We start from the raw sequence: 17,917 nt of genomic DNA on the forward strand, positions 1-17,917 counted from the left end.
CTAACCCTATTGCCTCTCTCTTGCATCTTTCAGAGAGCTGAGGTGGCCAGAAAATACCAGATAACCCAAGCCGACTCCTCCTTAAACACTAGAGTAGATTCCCCCTCTCTCCTTCACTGTCTGTGGAGTGTGGTTCTCATTCTTTGTCCCTGGATTTGTTTGCTTTGATGCTTTGATGCTGGTGCCTTGACTCTGAGTAGTCTTATTATTACTGTGCTGCATGGGGTTTGGGGTCCAGCATATCTCCCAGGAGGCATGGCTGGATTCACATATTCCTAGGATCCCTGACCTATTCTCATCTCTGTGAACCACAGTTCCTCCAGCCTCACCCACTGCTTCCCACACAAGACAGCTTAACAGTAGGATCTAAGTCCAGAACCTCAACTTGCCCTGGGGTTGATAGAGCTGGACTGAAAAATGCCCAGGCTACAGAGCACCTGGGTGACTCAGTCAGGTGAGTGTGTGACTTTTTTTTTTTATGTTTATTTGTTTTCAGACAGAAAGAAACAGAGCATGAGTGGGGGAGGAGTAGAGAGAGGGAGACACAGAATCTGAAGCAGCTCCAGGCTCTGAGCTATCAGCACAGAGCCCAATGTGGGGCTCAAACCCACAAACTATGAGATCATGACCTGAGCCTAAGTCGGATGCTTAACCGACCAAGCCACCCAGGTGCCCCACATGTCTGACTCTTGATTTCAGCTCAGGTCATGATCTCACAGTTCGTGAGAATGAGCACCACATTGGTCTCTGTACTGACAAGGTGGAGCCTGCTTGGGATTCTCTCTTTTCTCTCTCTGCCTCTCTCCTGCTTGTGCTTTCTCTCTCTCTCTCTCTTTCAAAATAAATAAACATTTTTTTAAATGCCTAGTCTAGCTTCATTTAATGAGACAAGGAGCAGTTGAGAAAAGGTGGGAAAGTGTTCATGTAGTTCCCACTGTCAGTCCCTCACTTGGAGGCTGAGAGCTTTGGCCAGGGAGGAAACTGCTGAGCAAGGGACACACACCTGGTGCCATCTTTTGACAGGTAGGCTTTAGCTCCAGACCCCAGAAAATAAGCAGGAGTAGAAAACAATAGGCACAGAGTTTGTTTCCTGAATCGCCTACTAGATCTAAGCCCTGAGAAGGCAAGAATCAGCACTGCCTGATCAACTCATTTTGCCAGGCCTAACACAATGCGTAGCGTGTGTTTGATTCAATAAGGGTTCGTCAAATGGCACACAGAAGGTCATCAGTCCAGACGGGAGGCCAGAGGCTCCGGGAGAGACTTCAGGGAGGTCTAACTGATAGGTTCCAGAGGCATCTTGATGTCATGGGGATCTGTTTGAACATCTGATAGAGTTTGGGGCTGGCTGAATAGGTGACACTATATAGAAAACTAAACAACCAAGAAAAGGTAATTCCAAGGATAAGAAAAGAAAACAAAAATCTATATAAAAGGATAAACGATCATAGTTTTGCTATGTATTAAAATATTAACAGAATATTCATGTTCCCTGACCGGTGGTCTAACCACTTTGGGGGCCTGGGAAGGGGAAGATTGCACATGCATGGTGTCAACATGGCCTCAATTCCCAGTAACTAGTCCACAGACAAGCCTAAAACTGAGCAATGGAGAAGGAGCCATACAAGTCTGTTAAAGATGTGAAAGTGAGTGACATCTGAAACCACAAAAATCCTAGAAGAGAGCATAAGCAGTAATTTTCCTGACATCAGCCATAACAACATTTTCCTAGATATGTCTCCTAAGGCAAAAGAAACAAAAGCAAAATTAAACAGTTGGACTACATTAAAATTAAAAGCTTCTGGGGGTGCCTTGGTGGCTCAGTCAGTTACGCGTCCAGCTTCGGCTCGGATCATGATCTCATGGTTGGTGGGTTCAAGCCCCAGTTCCGGTTCTGAGCTGTCAGCACAGCCTGCTTTGGATTCTGTGTCTCCTCTCTCTGCCTCTCCCCCCCTCATGCTCTCTCTCTCTCTCAAAATTAAACATTAAGAATTTAAAAAAATTAAAAGCTTCTGCACAGCAAACAACTGACAAAGACAACCTACAGAATGGGAGAAGATATTTGCAAATGATATATCCCATAAGGGGTTAATATCCAAAATAAATAAAGAACCTCTATGACTCAACTTCAGAAATACCCCACAAACAATCCAGGACACATGGGTGGCTCAGTTGGCTAAGTGTCCGAATCTTGATTTTAGCTCAGCTCATGATCTCAGGGTTGTGAAGTGGAGCCCCGAGTCAGGCTCTGCACTGGGCATGGAGACTGCTTAAGGTCCCTCTCCCCACACCACTCACCCTCCCATGTGCACACGTGCGCACACTCCCTAAAAAAAATCAACAACAAAAACAAAAAATACCAAACAATCCAATTAAAAATGGGCAGAAGACATGAAGAGACATTTCTCCGAAGAAGACATCCAGTTGGCAAACACATGAAAAGATGCTCTACGTCACTCATCAGGGAAATACAAATCAAAACAACAATGAGGCATCACCTCACATCTGTCAGAATGAACACAAGAAACAAGTGTTGTCAAAGATGTGGAGGAAGAGGAAACTTTTTTCACTCTTAGTGGGAATGCAAACTTGTACAGCCACTGCAGAAAACAGTTTGGAGATTCCTCAAAAAAAAAAAAAAAAAAAATAGAATTGCTGTACGATCCAGTAATTCCACTACTGAGTATTTAGCCAAAGAATACGAAGACCCTAATTTGAAAAGATACATGCACCCCCGTGTTTATTGCAGCATTATTTACAGTAGCCAACGTACGGAAGCAACCAAATGTTCACCAATAATGGATGGATGAAGAAGAGGTGGCGTGTGTGTGTGTGTGTACATATATATGTATATACACAGTGAAATATTAGCCATAAGAAAGAATGAAATCTTACCATTTCCAACAACATGTATGGATCTAGAAGGTGTAATGTTAAGTGAAATAAGTCAGGCAAAGACAAATTATGGTTTCACTCACGTGGAATTTAAGAAACAAAACCAATGAACAAAACCAAAAGATACAAACAAACAAAAACAGACTCTTAACAACAGAGAACGGATGGTTACTGGAGGGGAGGGGGTGGCTGGGTGAAACAGCTGAAGGGGAATAAGGAGCGCACTGGTGATGACCACCAGCTGTACGGAAGCGCTGAGTCACTGTATCCTACACCTGAAACTAATGCAACACTGCATGTTAATTATACTGGAAATAATTTTTTAAAAAATGTTTAAGACATGGAAGTGAGTGTGCACACAGAAGCGTAAGGGCTGCTCGTTGCGTCACAAATCCATAGAACTCTGACTCTTTCAAATAGATGAGTGTATATATATAATTTTGAGAGAAATAACAAAAAAAGCTAAAGGCTTAAATGTAAAAGACAAAACATGAGAACTTTTAGAAGAAATATAGAAAAGTATCTCTAAGAACTTCAGGAAAAATGTCAAGGAACAAAGAAAGTGCAAGCCATAAAGAAGATTGATAAATTCAATTAGTGAAATGTAAAAACTTAATTTAATGACACCATTAAAGAGAGTAAAAATACAAGGCACAAAACAGAAAATAATTGTGGCTCATGTAACCAACACAGGATTTGTATCCAAAATATATCAAGAACTCCTACAAGTCAGTTTTTTCTTTAATCTATAGAAGAAAATACTAAAAATGTGAGCAGGTAGTTTCACAGAAGGAAAAACAACTGGCTGTACAAATATGATAAATTGCTTGATTTGATTATTAATTGGAAATGCACATTATTAGCAGAATACTCCATGCGAACCTCGTGTGTGTGTGTGTGTGTGTGTGTGTGTGTGTGTGTGCAGGTCCTAAATCTGGTCCTCAGAAAACACTGCATCTTCTGTCTGCGCAAACTCTGGGAGTGCAGGCCAAGCCCAGGGCCTTAGCTAGGCTAGGCCCCACCCTCTGAATTTCTCTGGTGTGAGTCAGTCCCCTGAAGCTCTCTACCTACAGGGAATGATATCAACCTGTCCAACTGGTGAAGGCCTGCCTAGATCTGGAATCCTGTGCATCTGCATTGTAATTCCTTTCTGAAATGGCCTTTTTCCTATGGTAAGGTAAATTGTCATATTTTAACTCAGTCTGGTAAGTTTTTCTGTAGAGCCTGGAGGAAAATGCAGAGGGGAAAGGGCTTAGTCCATACCTCCTATTGGACTTCTGAAGACAAAGATGGCAGCCTGTGGACTCTACCGCACTTTAGAATTCTGGGTAGTGGGGGGCACCTGGCTGGCTCAGTTGGTAGAGCATTTGACTCTTGATCTCTTGGGTTGTAAGTTTGAGCCCCATGTTGGGTATAGAGATTACTTAAAAATAAAACCTTTAAGGGGTGCCTGGCTGGCTCAGTCAGAAGAATATTGGACTCTTCATCTCGGAGTTATAAGTTCGAGCCCCACACTAGGTATAGAGATTACTAAATAAATAAATAAACATAGAATTCTGGGTAATGCCCACAGTAGGACTTCTGGATTTAGCAAATTAAAATACCGAACTCTGAAATTTAATTTACTTTTTTTTTTTTAAGATTTTACTTTAAAATAAAATAGGTCTGGGGACAGCCTAACCTGAAACCAGGGAAAGCGGGAGAGGAGACCAAGGGAGCCCCCACATATGACAGGAAGTCACATCAGGGCAACCCAGGAGTGCTAACTGCCCAGAAAGATTTTTGAATCTGTCTCAAGTCATCCAGAGAGATTTTGGAAAGCCAGCCTTGAAAAGAATAGAAGATCTAGAGAAGGGCACCAGGAAGACCATGAAAGAAGTGGAGGGCAGGACAAGGCCAGCCTTCCATATGGAGTGACTCCCTCAGCACAACAAAGCAAAAGTAAGTCACTGTTATAAAAACAACTTTTAATTAAATTAAGGATGCAAAGAAAATAGATAAAAATCTAAAATGATAGGAGTTTACAAGCGGTAATTGAGAGTGAAGAGAAAAAAGAAACACAAAGACAACTATTGTATGATCCATTTATAAGCAGTACCTAGAACAGGTGAATCATAGAGACAGAAAGTAGCATAGCGGTTACCAGGGGCTGGAGGAGGGGAAACAGAGAGTTAGTGCTCTGTGGGTCCAGAGTCTGTAGTGGACAGTGGTGGTGGTTATACAACAAAGCGAATGTACTTAATACTACTGAATTGTACAATTAAAAATGGCTAAAATGCCAAAATCTATGCTAGGTATATTCTTCACAATAAAAAATAAATGAAATACAATGAAAGGAATTACAGCTATAAGAAATAAAAATCAGAAACATCAAAGATATTTGTGAAATGTATAGCTTGGAATTGAAAAGCCTAAATTAAAACATTTAAAATATCAACAGAAGAGGGGCACCCAGAGGACTCAGTAAGTGAAACATCTGACTCTTGATCTCAGCTCAGGTACTGACCATGGGTTCAGCCCCTGCATTGGGCTCTGCACTGGGTGTGAAGCAAATAAATAAATAATAAAGAGATAAAATATCAAAAGAAGAGAAATTCTAAAGGCATGATTTTTAAAAGGGAAAAATAACTTTCAAAAATATGTGATGAGGGGCACCTGGGTAGCTCAGTCGGTTAAGCCTCCGACTTCGGCTCAGGTCAGATCTCACGTTTGTGGGTTCGAGCCCCGCGTCGGGCTCTGTGCTGACAGCTAGCTCAGAGCCTGGGGCCTGCTTCCGGTTCTGTGTCTCCTCTCTCTGCCCCTCCTCCACTCATGCTCTGTCTCTGTCTGTATCAAAAAACAAATAAAACATTTAAAAAAATTAAGAAAAAAATATGTGATGAAGCCAGTTTATAAGTTAAGGTAGTGTACACAGAAGAAACTTTTTTGAAGAGGGAAAATTAGAATGGTCAGATAGCCTATGAGGAGGAAAATTAAGCTAAAACAATTCAAGAAACCATAGACTGTCAGCAGTGAGGACAAAATACACTTGAAATCATTTGAAAGGAAAAAGAAGCAGTTTGAAAACATGTGATGAGAAGAAAATGAAGGGCATGCTGTGTAGGGGAGCAGTCAGAGAAGGGGCGGCCTGTCTGACCTCTCAGATAGGAGTGGGTGTGGTGGGCAGCCCTGAGCCCCCAGCGGCCTGGTCCTATTCATCCTGCTTCGGTCAGCCTCTCACCAGACAGGCAAGGGCTGCTGTTCAGCTTCTCATGTCCAACTGGAGTTCAAGTTCAAAATCACAAGTTTATGCAGCATCATTAAGCATCCAGACTGCCTCTTGATACTTCCAAGGAGAAGCTACTTGTGCCCTCAGTGGTTTGGGCAAAGGGACCTGTCCCCGTTGTTGCACCCAACAGACAACAGACCCCCTCCTCTTCCCTCCCACCTCTCAAAATGCCCCATGGAGAGAGCTCTGCTGGCACCCATTGTCCTGCCAAACATCAGCCCCCTTCCACCCCAAGACTCCAGGCTTCTGGTAGGATCAGGGCCCATTCCCCATGAGGATTCTCTGCCCGCCTGTTTCCTAGACCCACAAAGCCATGGGGGTGCTCACTGTCCCCTGCCCCTGCCCCGGGCACTTCTCTACCTCATTGGGCATCTGTTAAAAGCAGCCAGTGCCCGGCTGCTTTTGTTCCCACCCCAGTGAGATAAGATGCCCCTAGAGGCTGGAGAGGCACCTTCAGGTATCTGCTCTCCCCTAGGCACCTTCTCTCACTGTAGCTCTAGGTGACTTGGCCTGTTTCGTTTCCTCTAATGCTCACAGTTGATGCCATTGTGTCCAGTGAGCTCAGCTGCTAGCTTTAAAGCCCCAGTCTGCCACCTGATCACAAGTATGTATTTCCTGTACAGTTGTTCTAAAATACACTGTGTAGGGGCACCTGGGTAGCTCAGTCATTGAGCATCTGACTTCAGCTTAGGTCATGATCTCAAGGTTCATGAGTTGGAGCCCTGCATTGGGCTGGCCACTTCGGATCCTCTGTCTCTCTGTCCCTTGTGGTGTCTCGCTCAAAAATAAGCAAACATTTGAAAAAATGAAACTCTGTATAACAAGACTCATATGTAGCAAAAATCTAAATTAGGTACCTTACTCCCAGCAGACAGGGCTGAGCATTTTCACAGATTTTGTTCAGAAGGTAACCACCTGGTTTGTAATACACGCAAAATGAATTTTGAACCTCCCTGATAATGCTCCCAGTTAAAAATTCACTACATCGCCCCTGTAGATTAAATGCTGTTTTTTCCTACATGGTTTTAAAAACAAATTAACTCCATTCAAAAGGTGGAAACAACGCTAATGCCCATCAACAGATGAATGGATGAACAAAATGTGGTATGTATGTGTGTGTACATATATATTATTCAGCCTTCAAAAGGTAATGACATTCTCATACATGCTACAATATGGATGAACTTAAACACATGATAAGTGAAATAAGCCACACACAAGAGGACAAACAGTGTATGATTTCACTTAAATGAGTCACCTCGAAAAGACAAATTCATAGGGACAAAAAGTGGAACAGTGGTTGCCAGAGACTGGGAGGTGGATGGGGAATTACCGCTTCATGGGCACAGGGTTTCTCTCTGGGGTATTGAAAAAATTCTGGAAATAGTGATGACAGTTGCACCTTTTCAATATAGTTAATGCTACTGAACTACACATTTAAAAATTGTTAAAATGGTAAATTTTATGTAATGTATGTAATATTGTGTCAATACTACAAATACAAGAAGAGAAGGAAGACGGGCAGGCGGGGGCAACAGGAGGGGACGTGGGCCGGCAGACCTCCCCACACGGACTCCCCTCACACGGCACACCTGCGCGTGCCAGGCAGCGGCAAGTGTATGGCAGGCAAAATTAAAAAATTTACCCTACTTTAACCAAACTCGTGTCAGTAGCTCCACTGTTACATACAAGGAAATCTTGATGTCCTTAAAATATTGCCGAGTTCAGAATAAAACCTCATCCTTCAAATTGAACAAACTGCTTGTTAGCTGAAAAAAGGTGAAGGGAAGTTTAAAGTCCACATTTTTTTTACTGCTGGGTCCAAGTCACTGACCTGTAAAACTATCTTGGACCACACCCTTCCTCCTTCCTACTTTCTAGAAACCTGTTAGTCTCCCGCACTTGCCCAAAGGGATCCCTGCACAAGTCACATATCTGCTCTTTGCCATTCCCTGTAAGCCAGGGCCTCAACTCTGTCTGCATTTCCTTGGGCCCAGTTCAGGAAAGCACTTTCCCCTCCTCCTTCTCCTCCAGCCCCTCCTCTTCCTCTTTCCCCACCTTCTCCCTTTCCACCTTGCCCTTCTCCCCCAGCTGCTCATATCTCTGCCACAGTTCCAGGCCCATAGACACTGACTGTGACTTTTAGATTCCCAGGAAAGTGTCAACCATCAGCTCTTGCTCCAGCAGAAGGGTACATAGGTGTCCCCAAGGCTTCTCCAGCACTGGGCTTGGGTTGCAGATGGCTCCTTGCCCACCCTTTGCTTGGCTGGGGCAGATTCGCTGTGGGCTGGCCATAACTCCCATAACGACCTCTCAGCGTCTCTGCTCTCTCCGATCTTTTGTATCTTCCCTTTGGGTTTTAGAGTCATCTAAACCCTCCCTTTTCTTATATCTAAAACTTTTTTAGAAGTGAATTTCGTACAACAAAATTAAACATTGTAAAGTATACACTTCGGTGGCATTTAGTACATTCATGGTGTTGCCCAACCACCAACCATATTGAGACTCAAAACATTTTCATTGCCCCGAAAGAAAATCTGCATCCACTAAGCCATCACTCTCCATTTCCCCTCCCCGCCACCCCCGCAAACCCCCTAAACTGTCTTGGCAACCCCTTTGGAATTTCCACATTTAGGTCTCAGATCTTATTTCTTTTTTTCTTTCTTTTTTTTTTTTTTTTATATTTCAGATCTTATTTCTTATCTGTCATACCTGGTGCCTGGTCTGAAGCTCCAGTTTAACTTCCCATTATCCTTAGCCCACTATCTTGACCTAAATACCCTCCTTGCAATTCACAAACACAGACACATTCACTTGTATGGCTTTGGGCCCCTTATCTGAACTCTGCAGAAAAGCACTGCTTAAAACTCCACTGACAGTGAGTGTGGGTCCAATCTGGGGAAGATGAGCAAAGGAGCACCATCCAGGGAGGGCCTGGCTTCTGTCCCTGGCTGTTAGAGCACCCTCTGGGAAACAGGCAATAGGGAGCAAGGGGTTGCTTGACTTTCCCCACTTGAGGTGAAGCCAGAGGCTCAAGGGAGGGTGGCTGTCATATTGCATTTAGAAGAAAACTGACTAGGACTAATGCTGATGTGCTAATACCAATCCAGTGTGCTAATAAGCTTTGTATTCACAGTTTCTTTTAATAGGCTTCCAGGCAATGTCCCACTGCTGATCTGGGGACCGCCCTTTAAGTAGCAGGGACTAAACAGCAATGACTGCCATAAAAGGATGAACTGCTTCCTACCTGCTCAGAAGTTATCTTTTCAACCCAGTTACCCCTGCCACTTGGCTGAAAAGTGGAGGAGCGCTTTTCAACAAAGCACTTTTCAAACAGAGGATAGGTGGGAGAAGCAGAAGGCAGAGGGAAGCATGTGTGGAGGCTTTAAGTTGAAAGCTTTGGTTTATTGAAAGAAGAAAAAGCTCAGTATGGTTGGGACAATGAGTGCAGGGAATTGGAGCAAGAGACGGGCAAGCTCCATTCCTGGTCCCAAATATTCAGGAGCACAAGCCCTGTTCCCCCTGGGAGACCCTCCTCCAGTCTGCGGGGTGGGTGTCCTTTTGAGGTTCTTTCTCCAGTACTTCCAACTTCCACAGTCCCCACACTTAGGACAACATATGTGCACTTGCTCCCTCCTTGGTCTTTCCCCACCCGTCCCCTGGCCTGTAAGCCCCTGGAGGGCATGGACCATGTCTACCTTGGAGGAGCAAAACCATTTAATTGTCACTTAAAACTTTCAAGACATTGGGACCACCGTGGACCTCCCCCATCTCCAGCATCAGCTGGTGGCCTACTTGGGAACTCCTCCTGAGGGACTACTTGGCTGAGCCTAGGACAGCTGGTGAGGGCTGATGTCCTCCTCTTCCTACCTCTCAGAGAAGCTGGGCCCAAGGCCCTGCCATTAACAAGAAGCTGGAACACAACTGGGAGGAAACAGGAACCTGATTTAGAACATGGGGTGGGGGGACACGGTGTAATAGGAGACTTGGATGGTCCAGTCTTCAGAGAAGCACACGGGGAAGGTACAAAGGCAGGAGGCCTGGAGGAGGTAGAACGCCTGGCAGAAGGGACTGTGGGTGATCCCAGGCCAGGGAGGAAAGAGACCGAATGGAGGGGAACACAGTTGAGACCCCTGCCCTTGGGTAATAAAACATGAGTGTTTGCAGCCACCCCATTCATGTGATGGAAGGTCCCCAGTTAGGTGAAATGTGCCTGTAACAATGCCAGCAGGTTCAGGCCTGATTTGTGGCCTGACTGACCCTACACAGTAGATAAGCTATGAGCAGGCACCCTGCCAGAATGGGAGAGGCCCCCAAATACTGCTGTGTCACAAGACGCAGACTGAAAGGGTGCCTGGACTTCCCGTGTCCTCAGAGGACTCACTGGCTCCCCAGACTCAGCCTATGGGTCGGAGGAGACCTGGTGCCAGTGAAGAGCTAGCTAGCTGGGCAAGGTGCACAGGGCTGCATACACCAGCATGGGGCCTAAGCCCCACTTCACCACTGTAGCACAGGCTTGGGGACAAAAGGGTCATGCCTTAGGCTACTGTGAAAATCTGGAGTCTCAGAGCACTTTGGTAGAGGAAGCAGGGTCCCAGGTGTGGTAGGTCCGGGAAACTCAGCAATCACATTTCCTCTTCCCCAGACACACACATTCCCAGCCTCCCTTCAGGCCTATTTGGGCCACATGACGGGCCTCGACAGGGGGCTGGTGGCTGCTCCACTTCCAGGTCTAGCCCGGGTTGAAATCCCACTCTCTGTCCCGGGCTGCCTTCTTCCCTTTCCGTGGAGGCGGTGCGTGGGGGCCCCAATCCTTCTCACAGAATTGTCCTCTCTCTCTTCCTCCGCCCTTTGCTGTGTGCCTGCAGCTCCTCTCACTAAAGAGGCATGGCCGATTTCTCTCCCCGGGTCTGGGATGTCATAGAAGTGACACACTCAAGAAGCTTGAAAAAGCATTTGACTTACTTTTTGCTCCTCTGCAATTACCTTAAAACCGTGGATGAGCTCACCTGTTGGAAAATGTGAGGACCCAGTGGCTCCATCACTCCTGGCAACCCCACGATGGGTGAATTAGGCTGTCGGAGACCAGAAGAGCTGCCAGCCAAGTCCAGCCTAAATTGCTGACCACAGACACATGAACTAGGGATATGTTCACTTGTGTTTGTTTATTTCACTAGTTTGTTTTCATGCAACTTCTGTGGCACTAGGTAAGTGAAACCGTGGCAACCCAAAAGACTGCATGAGCAGAGCCGGCCACTGCCAACCCCACTGCGTTCCCACATGACCGAGCAGTAAGCTTTCACTGTGCTGTCACACTGATACTCTGGGGTTTGGTTGTGACCTCAGCAGACCCAGCCCTCTTCTGACCCACAAGGAACCAGATCACGGGCCCCCTCCTGGACCCTTTATCTCAGAGGCCCGAGCAGAGGGGAGGCAGTAGACAAAGCTAACTATAGGAACAGCCATTAGCCTCCAGCTCATGGAGAGGAAGGATTGGTGCATCTTCTGGAAGCCCATGCGCTGGTAGAGGGCCATGGCCGAGTGCTGCATTATGGACGTGCTGACGTTGACTTGGCTGTACCCCTGGTCCCGTGCGAACTGAAGGACAGTCCTGACCAGAGCTTTTGCTATCCCCTGGCCTCGGTGCTCCATGGCCACGCACAGATGAAGCAGCTCCAACTTCTCCTTCTGCAGAGTGGCGGGCAGAGCGCCCACCATGCCCACCACCTGCCCCTCAGCCTCAACCACCCAGAAGCAGGAGCCAGGCTTCCCGAAGTAGGACTTGGTTATGTCAGACATGTCTTTGCGCAAAGACATGACTAAAAACTTGGTCCAGGGGTATCTGGAGAGGAATCTCAGGGCAGCAAGAAGGGTGAGGCTGGCTACAAGGGCCAGCAGCCAGGAACCAGAGAGAAGGAAGAAGACGAGGGGCAGCCCAACCAAGAGCACCAGGGTTCGGGGCAGCTTCAAAATGTGGCGGAATGTGGTGGGGATGTGCTCATTAATTCCCTGAGAGAACAAGTCCAGGACCTGTGTGCGGTCCTTCTCCCGGTAATTGCGGATGTGATAAGGAGCCATGGAAGACTGCTGAGCCTGAATCTTAAAATCCATGAGCGGGAGCGAGAGAGAGCTAGGCGTCCCTGCTGCACACCTTCGGGGCCACTCTGGAGAAAACAGAGGAAGTCAGGTGAGTGCCCATCTCTGCCACCTCCCAGGAGTGGGGGAGACCCTGCTCAAGGGCATTTCTTGCTGCCTTTGCCCAAGAGGATGTAGTCCACAGCCACTGGGAGAAAGTGTAGGGTCAGAACGATTTGCATATGATCCTGGCTCCTTCCCTTTCTAGCTGTGTGACCTTAGTGTCACCTAACTTTTCTGAGCCCATCTTTTCATCTGTAGAATAGGACCAAATAAAGACCTGCTTTCTGGGATTGTTTTGAAGATTTAATAAAGTAAATACAAAGCTGTGATATACAAAATACCCTCCTCTCCACCCTCTTTCCCCTTTTACTGGCTCACCTAGCTTATTGGCACTTTGGGGACCTCACCATGCAGCAGCCAGACCATGTGTCCCGAGACCTTCGGACCCTCTCTAGGGACCAAACACTGCAGAAATCCTGTGCCCCCAAGTTTCAACAAAGTCTCCTTCCCCCTTGACTGCAAACGTTTTAGGCTGCTGAGGTGGTGTAAGAGTCAAACACCAAAAAAGGGGCAGCCTTGACATCTGGAGAGTCTGGGGCCCCGGGCCTCTCTCAAAACACTGTCCTTCTACCCGTGTCCTCTCACCTGCTGCCACAACAGCCTTGAATATCCAGAGCAGCCTCAGGGTGGTCTCTGCCCTCAGCCTCTGCTTGGTATTCTGGAGAGACTGCCCAGGGCCTGCTCCACCACCAGGGCCCCGCCCCTCCCTGGATGGCCACCGCCTTGGCTGGCTCTTGCACCTGAGGGGCTGGGCTCTGACAGAGCAGGAAGTGCATTCTCCGCCCACTCCTATGATCCTCAGAGACAGCCTGGAGGCGGGAAGCAGAGTCTGGAACAGCTCAGGGGGCCTGGCCCTTGCAGATGGCCTACACTTTTCCTCCTGTGGTGGTTAAGGCCCAGAGCATCTCCCAGCGAGCACCTTGATGTGCTCTGGTGTGCACTCTCAGCCCCTCCACACAGCTCCCAGGAGCCTGGGGATTGCAGGTCCGCTGTCACCATGGGCTAGCTATCCAGGCTAAGCACGCAAGGTGCTCTCTCCCTGCCTAGGCATTACCTGGTCTGAGGAAAACCGACCATCTGCAGTTCCCTGCGCTCATCTCACTAGTCTCCTTCTGCGTGAGTTCATTCGTTCATTCATGCATTCGGTCATTCATTCATTCACGGTAGTATTCTGTATGATGCAACCACTATGCTCCTGGCGTCCTCTTCGACTATGAGCGACTTTGACACACAGCGATGGGCATCAGTACCACCCGCAGCTGGTGTGTGTTCTGGTCGTTAGAGTCTGTGCCACAACAGCTGTTAAATATTTGGCGCTGAGGTAAACAAAAGCAGGGGGAAACAAAATATAAAAATCCCTTCTCTGTGAAAGGGATATGTGGTCGAGGGGGCAGCGTCCCTCCCCAAATTGAGTTTGCTCCTCTCCAGACGTGCCCTCACCCTGCGGCCCACATAAGCCCCTCACTCCATATTCTGTCTGCTTCCTGAAGCCATGACCCAAGCCTTTGCCTGTAGCGTCATCCAACGTTCCGCCGGAGCACATGCCGCCGAGGGCCTATTGGGCTACAGCACCGCGCCCGGCAGACCCCGGTTTCCCGGCCTCGAAGCTCCTCGCGAGATTCCGGGGACTGCATGGCGAAGCGCGGGGTGGAGGGGTGCCGGCCATGCGAGAGGATTAATAGGGGCTCCGTAGGAGGACCCCTGAGTGGAGACCGAGACCGGAAGGAGAGCTAGGCCTGAGCAAGGCTGAGGGAACGAGAGCGTTTGGGGCTGAGGGAGCAGAGGCGTGAAGACCCTGAGGCAGGACAAAGGCAAGGTTTCCAGGGAAAGGTGGCCAACATGGCCACGGAGGGAGGGAGCGAGTGGCGAGGGTGCAAGGATCCGTGTGTCCTGGGCCTATGGCCTAGTTACGGAATTTGGACTCTTTGCCAAGATCGACGGGAAGCCATGGATCCGCTTAAAAAAATTTTTTTTAACATTTATTTATTTTTGAGAGAGCGAGAGAGACAGAGCGTGAATAGGGGAGGAGCAGAGAGAGAGAAAGAGACACAGAATCTGAAGCAGGCTCCAGGCTCTGAGCTAGTGTTCTGCACAGAGCCCGATGCGGGGCTCGAACCCATGAACTCTGAGCTGTGAGCTCTTGACCTGAGCTGAAGTCGGATGCTCAACTGACTGAGCCACCCAGGCGCCCCCATGGATCTGCTTTTAGCTGGGGAGTCACCTTGGCACGTGCACGTGTTGCTGTGGCTACATGTGGAGGGTGAAGGGGAAGAAATAGTAGTGGAAGCACATAATCCCTGCCCCCGCCCCCATCCCCCCAAGTGCCACAGAGCAGCTGAAAAAGAACCTCCGGGTACAGATAGGCAGGTTGCTCACTTTTCAAGAGCGTCTGACCACGGAGGGCTAGTGGGAACAAAAATAGAGCCCTGCCTCACTCACCAGGCCATCAGCCCTGGCACAGAGCTGAGCGTGGCCAAAGGAGAAGGCACCTTTTTCTTTTTTGCTCAAAGGCCTGGCTCCCATTGAGCTGTGTATCCAATGGGCTGTGTCTGTGTGAAACGGGTGCCTTGTCCTGTGTTCACCAGGAAGCCACGTGGGCTAGCAGAGGACCTACAAGAGTAAGTGGTGACTTGGACCAGAGTGAGGCGATGGTCAGCACCAGCCCGCCTGTAGGTGCATTGGGGGGCGGAAATGGCAGGAGTTTGTAATGATCCGGGTGGGTGTGAGGATGAGGAAGGGGTCAGAGATGATAGCCACATCTCTGGCAAGAGCCTCTAGGGGAAGCTGGAGAGAGACAGACTTGAAGAGAAAGATCATGACTGTGCCTGGTGGTACCACCCTGAGGCCTTCTGATCAGGAACCGCAGGCACGCAGCGGATGGAGGCTGCTCACCATCCCGGGTCTTTGCACCCAGCAAGGCCACGAGGATAGAGCCTAAGGTGAAATCTGAATGGTGAGCCATGGGTATTTGCTACATTTGTGTCATACATTTTAATATTTAAACATTTCAATGTTAAATAAAATTTGAACTAAGAATCAAAAGCAGGGGGGACAGAGGGCTCCAAAGTACAGTTGAGTTTTCCTACTGAGTCTCCTATTAACCAGTCAAAAACCTCATAGTCAAGCTGAAGGGCCAAAGGTCTGTCGTCTGTTCCCAAGCTCTCTTTCTCTGCATTCTCTCTGGTCTTCTCTGGCCTCCTCCAAACACCGTGGCCTTGGTTTACATTCAGGCTTTTCATCCTCACAGCCTCAAACAATGATGATAGGGATTTAGTGACATGAAAAAAAAGTCAAAATATAGTTCCAAAAACTATAGGCTCTAAGACAGGTTTTAACTCATTTTGGGGAAAATGTAACCTGCAAACAATGTACAAGCATGCAGAGCAGAAGGTCTGACACTGGCAGCAGCTGTCTCTGGATGGAGGACCCGTGGCTCATCCCCTGAGTACAACATGAAGCCTGGGGCGGGCTGAGGCTCCAGGCTCTTGCTTTTGGACGATGAAACGGAGGCTTGGGAATCTACCCGGCCTGCCTCAGCGTATCTGAGAACCTAGAGGGACCTAGCTAAGGTCATGAACTTCTGAAGGTAAGGCTTATTCTATTATTTCATGTTTTAGTTAACTGTTTTAATGTGCACAATTCAATGGCATTTCGTGCACACTGTGTTGTGCGGCCACCATTTCTATATGGTTCCAAAGCACTTCCACACTCCAAAAGGAATTCCCTTGCCCTGTTGCCAGGAACAGTCACTGTCTCCTCCTCCTCTCTCCAGACCCTGGCAACAACTAACGTGCTTTCTGGATGGTTCATTTAAATGAAATCATGTGATTTGTGAACGTCTGTGTTCAGCTTCTTTTAATTTATGTTTTCAAGGTTCACCCACGGTGTGGCATGTATGGGTATGCCCTTGCTTTTTTATGGCTGAATAATATTCCATGGTAGGGATAGACCACATTTGTCTATTTGTTCATCCACTGATGGACATGTGGGTTGTTTCCACCTTTTGGCTATGGTGAATAGTGCTGGTAGGAACACTTGGGTACAAGTTTTTGTTTGAGCACTTGTTTTCAATTCTGTGGGGTATATACCTAGGAGTGGAATTTCTGGGTCATATGTGTTGGGGCCCAGTAGGCAATAATAACCCTCAAACAATATTTTGCCTCTTGGGCTGCACATATGGCTTCTGTTCATCGTATGATTTACTTTATTTTCTGGGAGTGAACATAATCCTCTCCCAAAAGATTTGCTTAAGGATAAGCATCCCACCCTTGAATAATTAATGCAGGGCGTTAAGGGATGTATATCTCCTCATAGAATTCTTCAGACCTATCATATGTTTAAAACCAGACTATCATTAGGGGATTCTTTTTGCAATGACTTAAACCTGTTACTTACTGACGAGAATGATGTAATCACCCAGGGTATATAAGACCCTGGCTATCTCAATAAAGGAGTGTCCTTTTTTACCAACCGCCATCCATGCTCTCTCCTCTCTCGTCTGTCTTGTTCGTCTTGTCTGTCTTCTTTCTTAGAGATATTTTCGCCGACACCAACCCCCTACTCGGGACCTTTCAACTGTGGTGCGTGGGTAATTTTATGTTTAACATTGTGAGGAATGCCCAAACTGTTGTTCAAAGTGGCGGCACTGTTTTACTTTTCTACCAGTAGTGAGCCGTATTTTATTTTACTACTTGCCTCAGCATTACTGCCTGGTACATAAATGGAAGAGACTGCTGTTACTCACTGAGAATTCAGATGCCTGGCACTGTGAGGAAGCTATTTTCTTAGCTCTGCTATTTATGACAACCAAGAACTAAGGTTGATACTAATGTCCCCATTTTACAAATGGGAAACCAAGTCCAGAAAAGCTGAGAGATGTCCTACCTAAGACCTCACAGAATCACTGTTATTCCAAGAATTGTGAATTGGAGAGGAACATGTCACTAAAACCCCACACTTACATCTATGAGAAACATTCCCTGCTGCACCAGCACAACTCAGAAATGGGCCAGTGAGATGGATGATGGTGAGTGAGAGGCATTACATTTAGGAAGTCTCAGGGAGAAGAGAAAATCATTTCAGTTTCTTTGGGGGGGGGCATTTATTTTTTAAATGTTTTATTTTAATTATTTTATTTTTTAATTTACATCCAAGTTAGTTAGCAGATAGTGCAACAATGATTTCAGGAGTAGATTCCTTAATGTCCCTTACCCATTTAGCCCATCCCCCCCACAACCCCTCCAGCAATCCTCTGTTTGTTCTCCATATTTAAGAGGCTCTTCTGTTTTGTCCCCCTCCCTGTTTTTATATTATTTTTGCTTCCCTTCCCTTATGTTCATCTGTTCTGTGTCTTAAAGTCCTCATATAATACTGTCTGTAATTTTGCTTAGCCTAATACTGTCTAGTTCTATCCACGTAGTTGCAAATAGCTTCAATTTCACTTAATTAAATTTGCAGGAAGACTGTCCTCTAACCTCTCCTAGGGGCTCCCAGTAACCCAGCATCAGGCCAGTGCCCTGCACTTTTACCGAGAACTCATCACTTAAAAGAGATGAG

The 17,917-nt window shown here is 47.1% G+C and overlaps 1 protein-coding gene across 1 annotated transcript; it reads right to left on the reverse strand.

The window, feature by feature from the left end:
- Positions 1-11,303: 11,303 nt before the first annotated feature.
- NAT8 (N-acetyltransferase 8 (putative)) lies at positions 11,304-13,016 on the reverse strand. The gene is made up of 2 exons (XM_029937602.1): positions 12,947-13,016; positions 11,304-12,327 (listed from the first exon to the last, which is right to left on the reverse strand). The coding sequence occupies exon 2, from the start codon at positions 12,272-12,274 to the stop codon at positions 11,546-11,548; it is 729 nt and encodes a 242-aa protein (XP_029793462.1). The 5' UTR covers positions 12,275-12,327; positions 12,947-13,016; the 3' UTR covers positions 11,304-11,545.
- Positions 13,017-17,917: the final 4,901 nt, after the last annotated feature.

The sequence above is a fragment of the Suricata suricatta genome, chromosome 4 (genome assembly GCF_006229205.1).
Source record: "Suricata suricatta isolate VVHF042 chromosome 4, meerkat_22Aug2017_6uvM2_HiC, whole genome shotgun sequence".
Lineage (NCBI taxonomy): Eukaryota > Metazoa > Chordata > Mammalia > Carnivora > Herpestidae > Suricata > Suricata suricatta.